The sequence below is a fragment of the Salvelinus fontinalis genome, unplaced genomic scaffold, assembly GCF_029448725.1.
Source record: "Salvelinus fontinalis isolate EN_2023a unplaced genomic scaffold, ASM2944872v1 scaffold_2627, whole genome shotgun sequence".
NCBI lineage: Eukaryota > Metazoa > Chordata > Actinopteri > Salmoniformes > Salmonidae > Salvelinus > Salvelinus fontinalis.
This window is the reverse complement of record NW_026602836.1, coordinates 1-9,567: the sequence shown is the minus strand read 5'-3', so window position 1 is coordinate 9,567 and position 9,567 is coordinate 1. Positions and strand designations below refer to the sequence as shown.

The following is a 9,567-nucleotide window of genomic DNA, read 5'->3' as shown; positions in this document are numbered from 1 at the left end:
AATACCACCCAGTCCTCTCTCAGTATCTCTATGGTTGTGTCTAGTGAATACCACCCAGTCCTCTCTCTCACCTCATCTCTATGGTTGTCTCTAGTGAATACCACCCAGTCCTCTCTCTCACCTCATCTCTATGGTTGTCTCTAGTCAATACCACCCAGTCCCCTCTCTCACCTCATCTCAGCTTGCTCTCCTCAAACCCTAAGCACAAATCTAGGATCAGCTTGCCCTCCTCAAACCCTAAGCTGCGCCACTAGGGGCTCCCTAGTGGCGCAGCGGTCTCAGTGCTTGAGGCGTCACTACAGACACCCTGGTTCAAATGTAGGCTGTATCACAACCGTCCGTGATTGGGAGTCCCATAGGGCGGTGCACAGTTGGTCTAGCGTCGTCCGGGTTTGGCCGGTGTAGGCCGCCATTGTAAATAACAATTTGTTCTTAACTGACTTATCTAGTTAAATAAAGGTTAAATATTTTAATTTTAATAATAATCTCTATGGTTGTCTGAAGCAGTGCTGCTCTCTGTCTCCCCCTGCAGGTGCAGCACAGGATGACAGGCCAGGTGATGGCCCTAAAGATGAACACTCTGGCCAGCAACAAGGCCAACATGCTCAGGGAGGTCCAGCTCATGAACCGGCTCTGCCACCCCAATATACTCGGGTATGTCTAGAGCTAGACACACACACACACACACTGCATGCACAATGTACACACTTGGCTATGTGCAGTGCATATTGCACAGCTGCTCTGTCACCCTCGCTCAGACCATTTAGTAGTTTCACTGTGTTGTTGTCACAGATGGAAGGGGTTAGTTATTATAATCTTTGTGGTTGTTTTGTGTCTGTAGTAGCCTACCTTTGCTGTGGGTAGAACTTGCGTCAACTCTCAACAGCACCACCCAAGGGAAAAGACACAACTGCTGTCAATTTAAAAAAAAAAATGTAATCTGGAAAGATGGACAGGCAGAAAACTAGCTAGTAAAATGGTGCAACCATTATCAGACAGAGGACAAACACACACAAACTCTCTTCAAATGTTTAGACATTATTGGAATCATTGAAACCTCTGTCAACTAGGTTTGAAATCACATAGTTGTTTTTAGCTGTATAGATGATGTATTGTTGATGTTTTCAGTGTATTTTGGATGCTTTCCCTCTCCCTCTGCTCAGGTTCCTGGGAGTGTGTGTACACGAGGGCCAACTCCATGCTCTAACTGAGGTGAGCTCATCCTGATTCTGTCTCTCTGAGGGAGTCCTTGCATTTTATCTTCCATAGACAATAGTGTCCATGGTAACAGAGTAGGCTGTATACATGGGCCATAGAAAGTAATGAAGATAAGGGCTGCGTTACATTTAAATTCAATTCTACACAGGCCTGCAAAGAGCATAGGCTAAGGTCTCTACAGAATACTAGATCATGACAGTGCCTATGGAAATGTTTAATGTCTCAGGAACCACATCCATTTAGTGTAGGGTTAATGATCATGTAATATGTGTAGGCATGCACAGAATCTGTGTGTCTGGACTGGACTCAATCTCATGAACTGTGTGTGTGTGCTGTTGTCATGGTTACCTACAGTACATCAACGGGGGTAACCTGGAGCAGCTGCTGGACAGTGACAGGTATCTGTCGTGGTCGGTGAGGATGGGTCTGTCTCAGGACATCTCCTGCGGCCTGCAGTACCTCCACAGCAAGGGCATCTTCCACAGAGACCTCACCTCCAAGGTAGGAGATAGGAGCATACAGGGGACCAGACAGACACACAGTAACACCTCCCTTCACTTCATCTTGCATCAATTGTTAATTTCATCTCTCACTGACTCTCACACACACTCAGATGCTCTCTCTCCCCTCTCTCTCTCCTCTCTCCCCGCTCTCTCTCCTCTCTCTCTCATAGAACTGTCTGGTGCGCTGTGAGAATGGTGTGTTCACTGCAGTAGTGGGAGACTTTGGTCTGGCAGAGAAGATTCCAGACTACAGGTTAGTGCTGTGAGAAGATTCCAGACTAAAGGTTAGTGCTGTGAGAAGATTCCAGACTACAGGTTAGTGTTGTGAGAAGATTCCAGACTACAGGTTAGTGCTGTGAGAAGATTCCAGACTACAGGTTAGTGCTGTGAGAAGATTCCAGACTACAGGTTAGTGCAGTGAGAAGATTCCATACTATAGGTTAGTTCTGTGAGAAGATTCCAGACTACAGGTTAATGCTGTGAGAAGATTCCAGACTACAGGTTAATGCTGTGAGAAGATTCCAGACTACAGGTTAGTACTGTGAGAAGATTCCAGACTACAGGTTATTGCAGTGAGAAGATTCCAGACTATAGGTTAGTGCTGTGAGAAGATTCCAGACTACATGTTAGTGCTGTGAGAAGATTCCAGACTACAGGTTAGTGCTGTGAGAAGATTCCAGACTACAGGTTAGTACTGTGAGAAGATTCCAGACTACATGTTAGTGCTGTGAGAAGATTCCAGACTACAGGTTAGTGCTGTGAGAAGATTCCAGACTACAGGTTAATGTTGTGAGAAGATTCCAGACTACAGGTTAGTTCTGTGAGAAGATTCCAGACTACAGGTTAGTGTTGTGAGAAGATTCCAGACTACAGGTTAATGTTGTGAGAAGTTTCCAGACTACAGGTTAGTACTGTGAGAAGATTCCAGACTACATGTTAGTGCTGTGAGAAGATTCCAGACTACAGGTTAGTGCTGTGAGAAGATTCCAGACTACAGGTTAGTACTGTGAGAAGATTCCAGACTACAGGTTAGTGCTGTGAGAAGATTCCAGACTACAGGTTAATGCTGTGAGAAGATTCCAGACTACAGGTTAGTGCTGTGAGAAGATTCCAGACTACAGGTTAGTGCAGTGAGAAGATTCCAGACTACAGGTTAGTGCTGTGAGAAGATTCCAGACTACAGGTTAATGTTGTGAGAAGATTCCAGACTACAGATTAGTGCTGTGAGAAGATTCCAGACTACAGGTTAGTTCTGTGAGAAGATTCCAGACTACAGGTTAGTTCTGTGAGAAGTTTCCAGACTACAGGTTAGTTCTGTGAGAAGTTTCCAGACTACAGGTTAGTGCTGTGAGAAGATTCCAGACTACAGGTTAGTTCTGTGAGAAGATTCCAGACTACAGGTTAATGTTGTGAGAAGATTCCAGACTACAGGTTAGTACTGTGAGAAGATTCCAGACTACAGGTTAGTGCTTTGAGAAGTTTCCAGACTACAGGTTAGTGCTGTGAGAAGATTCCAGACTACAGGTTAGTGCTGTGAGAAGATTCCAGACTACAGGTTAATGTTGTGAGAAGATTCCAGACTACAGGTTAGTGTTGTGAGAAGATTCCAGACTACAGGTTAATGTTGTGAGAAGTTTCCAGACTACAGGTTAGTGCTGTGAGAAGATTCCAGACTACAGGTTAGTGTTGTGAGAAGATTCCAGACTACAGGTTAGTGCTGTGAGAAGATTCCAGACTACAGGTTAGTGCTGTGAGAAGATTCCAGACTACAGGTTAGTGCTGTGAGAAGATTCCAGACTACAGGTTAGTGCTGTGAAAAGATTCCAGACTACAGGTTAATGTTGTGAGAAGATTCCAGACTACAGGTTAGTGCTGTGAGAAGATTCCAGACTACAGGTTAGTTCTGTGAAAAGTTTCCAGACTACAGGTTAGTTCTGTGAGAAGTTTCCAGACTACAGGTTAGTACTGTGAGAAGATTCCAGACTACAGGTTAGTGCTGTGAGAAGATTCCAGACTACAGGTTAGTGCTGTGAGAAGATTCCAGACTACAGGTTAGTACTGTGAGAAGATTCCAGACTATAGGTTAGTGCTGTGAGAAGATTCCAGACTACAGGTTAGTGCTGTGAGAAGATTCCAGACTACAGGTTAGTGCTGTGAGAAGATTCCAGACTACAGGTTAGTGCTGTGAGAAGATTCCAGACTACAGGTTAATGTTGTGAGAAGATTCCAGACTACAGGTTAGTTCTGTGAGAAGATTCCAGACTACAGGTTAGTTCTGTGAGAAGATTCCAGACTACAGGTTAATGTTGTGAGAAGATTCCAGACTACAGGTTAGTGTTGTGAGAAGATTCCAGACTACAGGTTAATGTTGTGAGAAGTTTCCAGACTACAGGTTAGTACTGTGAGAAGATTCCAGACTACAGGTTAGTGCTGTGAGAAGTTTCCAGACTACAGGTTAGTGCTGTGAGAAGATTCCAGACTACAGGTTAGTGCTGTGAGAAGATTCCAGACTACAGGTTAATGTTGTGAGAAGATTCCAGACTACAGGTTAGTGTTGTGAGAAGATTCCAGACTACAGGTTAATGTTGTGAGAAGTTTCCAGACTACAGGTTAGTGCTGTGAGAAGATTCCAGACTACAGGTTAGTGCTGTGAGAAGATTCCAGACTACAGGTTAGTGCTGTGAGAAGATTCCAGACTACAGGTTAATGTTGTGAGAAGTTTCCAGACTACAGGTTAGTACTGTGAGAAGATTCCAGACTACAGGTTAGTGCTGTGAGAAGATTCCAGACTACAGGTTAGTGCTGTGAGAAGATTCCAGACTACAGGTTAATGCTGTGAGAAGATTCCAGACTACAGGTTAATGCTGTGAGAAGATTCCAGACTACAGGTTAATGCTGTGAGAAGATTCCAGACTACAGGTTAGTGCTGTGAGAAGATTCCAGACTACAGGTTAGTGCTGTGAGAAGATTCCAGACTACAGGTTAGTGCTGTGAGAAGATTCCAGACTACAGGTTAGTGCTGTGAGAATATTCCAGACTACAGGTTAGTGCTGTGAGAAGATTCCAGACTACAGGTTAGTGTTGTGAGAAGATTCCTCCAGATTACAGGAGGACTATATGACTGTCTCCCCATACTCCCCCCAGGAATGCACATATAGCCAACAGTCTAGATGAGTTAGTTAAATGCGTTGTACATTCTATTCTATTTTTCTCTCCTGAAAAATAAATATGTTCTATATTAATGTATTATTTTCCTCTCCTCCAGTGACGGGGCTGATAAGCAGCCTCTGGCTGTGGTGGGCTCCCCCTACTGGATGGCCCCGGAGGTGCTGAGAGGAGAGCTCTATGATGAAAAGGTACAAACAGAAGCACAGATAGAACAATGAGACAGATATTTCACCGGATGCATAAATGTGAAGCATCCGGTTGGCATTTCCAGTCACTAACAAATATGGTGATGAGAGGAAGCCCAGAGGACGGCAGTGGAAGAAGATGAATTTTGGCCGACATTCTGCTAATTTACTCATCGATGAAACATTTGACACTTTTCTGTTCCCACAGCTACAATCTGTTACGAAAAGAGTGGACAAAGTTTTGTAACTTTGTAACCCTTTGCCAGTGTTGTATTGTTTAGAAGGAGTGCAAAGGCGAATTGAGTTATTGCACACGTGCACTACAGAGTAGGCGTTACCTAATGAAAATATGCAAATGCATGGTAGAACGAGCCAATGGGATCTCGCTAGCTCGTGCTTGTCTCTGCCCACCTCCTTGCTTGTTCTGCCCACTATGGCTCATTTGTTTCCATTGGAAATGACAGGCTGTGGTTTATCTTAGTTAAGTTATACAAATCTTTGACAGTAGTCACCTGTTTCCTGGCTGTTATCTCACTGGTCCGGGTGCATAATTAGACGAAGCAAACACAGTAATATAATGCAATAACACTATGCTATAAAACAATCTGTAACAACTGTTCCATGTTCCTGCTGTGTTATTCTGGATGTGTCTAGTGGGTCTTGCTAATATGTATGTTGCTAACAAATGACCAGACTCTTTCAAGGTGTATTATTGTGAATATGTCAAGTGAGATGTTATTGATTAGATGTGATTGGCTGACTCTGACCCCTAGGTGGATGTGTTTGCTTATGGAATCATCCTGTGTGAGATCATCGCCCGGATAGAGGCTGATCCAGACTTCCTACCTCGCACTGAGGTACACACACAACCCCACAGTTTATGGTCCCGTGTGGCTCAGTTGGTAGAGCATGGCGCTTGCAACGCCAGGGTTGTGGGTTCATTCCCCACGGGGGGACCAGGATGAATATGTATGAACTTTCCAATTTGTAAGTCGCTCTGGATAAGAGCGTCTGCAAAATGACTTAAATGTAAATCTAATGACAGGCACACAGTTAACCAATGCTTTTCCTTTTTCCCTGATCACACAACCCTAAATCAATGGTTTCATACTATCACACAACAAACTGACAGTGTAAACCCTTAATCCAACCCTTTCTACACCACTTTTTTCCACTTTGACCCAGAAAATAAGTGCCCTCCTTGTCCTTATTGCACAGTATCACATGTAACTGCAGTGGAAGACTTGGATATTTAATCACTGCAGTACAGGGCAGCAGTTCCAGCTGCATGTGAGGTTTAAAGTGGAACTGACAGTGTTTTCACTACTGTAACGACTAGAGGTCGACCGATTAATCGGAATGGCCGATTAATTAGTGCCTATTAATTGTCCAAACGCAAGGCTGCTTTTCCACTGTATATTGCAATAGAATTTTCACAATTGCCTTACTTAGTATACAGTGTGTAATTCCCAAATATTCTAAGAATTTATGACAATGTGAAAATGACAATATCTAAGTGCTCGCTTGTCATATTTTTTTTATTTTTTTTTTATGTCATTTTCTTCCTGGGGGGTCTATATGAACAGATTTGAATGAGATTTGATGTTGCTAAAATTCTGTCAGTTCCACTTTAATGAGTAGAACTCTATCACAGTGTATGTCTCCATCTAGTGGATATTATGGTGAACTACAACCTGTGTTTTTTAACCTAGTCAGACAAACTGATTGACAGCTAGTCGGCTACATTAAAAGATGATGATGATGATCCTCTGTGTGTGCAGGACTTTGGCCTCGATGTAGATGCCTTTGAGAACCTGATTGGTGACTGTCCAACACCATTCCTCAACCTTGCAGTCCTCTGCTGCAATGTAAGATACAGACAGACTGACAGCCTGACAGATTGACTGACTTCATAATAATTGCATGCATCCATGACTCTGTGTACATACTTACTGTAAATGCACAGATTGACAACCTAAAACCAACCATACATTGGCACTGTTTACACTCTTCCTTGTCCCCTCACTCTGTTTCTCCCTCTTTCTCAGATGAATGCAAAGATACGTCCCTCATTCTCTGAGATAGTGGTCTTGCTGGAGGGGATGGAGAGAGGAGAGGAGGAGAGGAAGACGGCCATCCCTCTGGGCGATTGTCTCTCCTCAAAACCCGCCACCGTCCACATCAGCCCCTACCGACGACGGAGTTCCCTTTGTCGCCCCGGCGACCAGCAGTTGTCACGGAGCCAGTCTGAAATGCTTCCCCAAACGACGCCCCCACTCGGCACCCCGGCCCGGGTCAACCCCTTCTCCCTGCGGCAGGACCTGAACGGGGGCCGCATCAAGCTCTACGACACCCCCAGCAAGTCTGTCATCTCCCTGACCTTCACCCTTCCCCAGCAGCCTGAAGCCTGCGCCTCTCCCCCCCTCAGGGGAAACCTCTTACTCCGCGGGCCCCCCCGACGCTGCCAGTCCCTTCCCTGCACCCCCGAGCCGGGGCGAACCCTCCCCCTCCGGGACCCCGACCTGCAGCGCTTGGGGAAAGAGGAAGAAGAGGAGGGGGTAGAGGAGGTGGAGGATAAAAGGAGGAAGGAGAAGGGTGGGATGGTGGAGGATGAAAGGAGGAAGGAGAAGGGAGGGATGGTGGAGGATGAAAAGAGGATGGTGGAGGACGTGTCAGATGATTCAGGGCTGCCTCTGGACATGGTGTCTCTGGGTCCTCTAGAAGAGGAAGAGGAGGAAGGTTTTTCTCTGGCGGAGGCTATGGACTGCAGCAGGTCTCCTGACACACTAGAGGGCGCTGTTCCTACACCAGGGAGACTACACCCAGCCTCGTCCTCTTCCTCCCTGTTTCTGCAGCCTAACGGCTGGTGCCACCCAGTCTCCAATGCCCCTTCCTCCCTCCCTCCTCTCCCTCATCTGGACAACAACAACATCTCGGCGATGGTGGTCGTTGGCCATCCGATTGGCTGGAGGGCTAGTGGCTACCGCGCCGCAATCCCGGGCCCCCCTGCTGGCCCCACCCCTGAACAAGATGAGGTAATTTCCTGTCCGGGATGCTGTCTGATTGGTCTGAGCTTTCCATCCGTGTGCCTGAAGGGGGTGCCGACCCCTCGCCGCGTTCCGCCCCGACGACCCTACCGGAACCTCAACGGGGGGGACATCAGTGACCCTTCAGCTGCCACAGCAACCAAGGGACTGCTTTGTTGCGGGGTGAACGGTATCGCTCCTCCGAGCGCACCTTGCGTTCCTGGTCTGCCCCTACCTGAGGCACAGACTTAGGAAGGGCTCCCCCTAGTGGGCTGACTGACCAACAACAACATCAACACCAGTGACATTACTGAGACTTTGACTGGTACTGTTCAGTGATGCTTTTACTATTTATTATTACTATTAGGAACTGATGATGTTGATGATTACTACTACTACCTGAAGTGTGTGTGTGTGTGTGTGTGTGTGTGTGTGTGTGTGTGTGTGTGATTGAGTAGGTGGTGGGGACACTGGTGGTTGTATTGGGAGTAATAAGGGAGAAGCAGAATAGGAAACCAGAAGTGGGTTATTGATGTGAGATCTTTATATTGGTTGTTGACCTGGAGTCATTTGATAACTGCAGTGTGTCACTGGTTTGTTCACTCACTTTCTACACTCTGAATCTTTCTATTTGATTCCTACTAATGATTCTTCACTGGTCTGGGTGGTGCTGGAGATTTTGTATTGAATTCAAACAGGTGCTTCTTCTTCCCTCAAACCTCAGTGTTCTTCCCATAACCCACTATGATCCAGGTATCCTCTCAGTGTGTGTATGTGTGTTAACAGCTTGTGTAACGTTGAAACAGCATGAAAAGCAATTCTCCTTATTTACGTATTGTACTGATTATTTCACTCTAAGTTCTGTGTATGTGTGTCAGAGGGAGAGAAAGCGCGTGTGTGTGACTGAATGACTAAGGTTTGTCCCCTGATGTCTGTTTTGAAATGTTAGTGGTTTGTGTAATAATTTAATATAAAGTTAGTGAGGTGTACATAAACTTTACTATAATGTTTTTTGACACTATTGATGAGAATCACTCCACTCTTGATTTCATAGGGCTGCTTGTTCCGTACCTGTTGAGGTTGACTGACTGTATTTGAAATGGCACCCTATTCCCTATATAGTGCACTACTTTTGACCAGGGCCCATGGTCATGTCTCCCTCTGCTGGCCTGGAGGACCCAGGCACACCAGGCCATTGTGGCTCAGGCTGTGTCTCTTCCTTTCCTCATAACTCTTTCCTTCTAGGAGAAGCCATACATGACCAGACCAGGGAAAAATCCAGGCTTTAGTCATAGACCTGGAGATTTTTCCTAGTCGGGTCACTTAGTCAGTAAAAAGTCTAAGCCATATTCATATCATATCAACTGATATGAGGGACTTTAAAAGGTTTATGACTATATGGCTATAGCTATTAACATTCATAACCAGTTTTAACCAGTTAATCCAGCTAGTGATCTGTAGGAAAGG

At 45.6% G+C, this 9,567-nt stretch overlaps 1 protein-coding gene across 1 annotated transcript; it reads left to right on the top strand.

Moving 5' to 3' along the window:
- The first annotated feature begins 512 nt into the window (after window positions 1-512).
- LOC129850989 (dual specificity testis-specific protein kinase 2-like) lies at window positions 513-9,555 on the top strand. The gene is made up of 8 exons (XM_055917130.1): window positions 513-654; window positions 1,164-1,212; window positions 1,573-1,719; window positions 1,892-1,974; window positions 4,987-5,077; window positions 5,848-5,931; window positions 6,856-6,942; window positions 7,123-9,555. Exons 1-8 carry the CDS (start codon window positions 545-547, stop codon window positions 8,350-8,352), a joined length of 1,881 nt encoding a protein of 626 aa, XP_055773105.1. The 5' UTR covers window positions 513-544; the 3' UTR covers window positions 8,353-9,555.
- Window positions 9,556-9,567: the final 12 nt, after the last annotated feature.

Bases quoted from the DNA above. Each gene is read 5' to 3' on its own strand.
- LOC129850989 (XM_055917130.1), top strand. From the start codon at position 545: ATGACAGGCCAGGTGATGGCCCTAAAGATGAACACTCTGGCCAGCAAC. The intron at 1,720-1,891 runs GTAGGAGATAGG...TCTCTCTCATAG, and splicing joins ACAGAGACCTCACCTCCAAG to AACTGTCTGGTGCGCTGTGA. The intron at 5,932-6,855 runs GTACACACACAA...CTGTGTGTGCAG, and splicing joins ACTTCCTACCTCGCACTGAG to GACTTTGGCCTCGATGTAGA.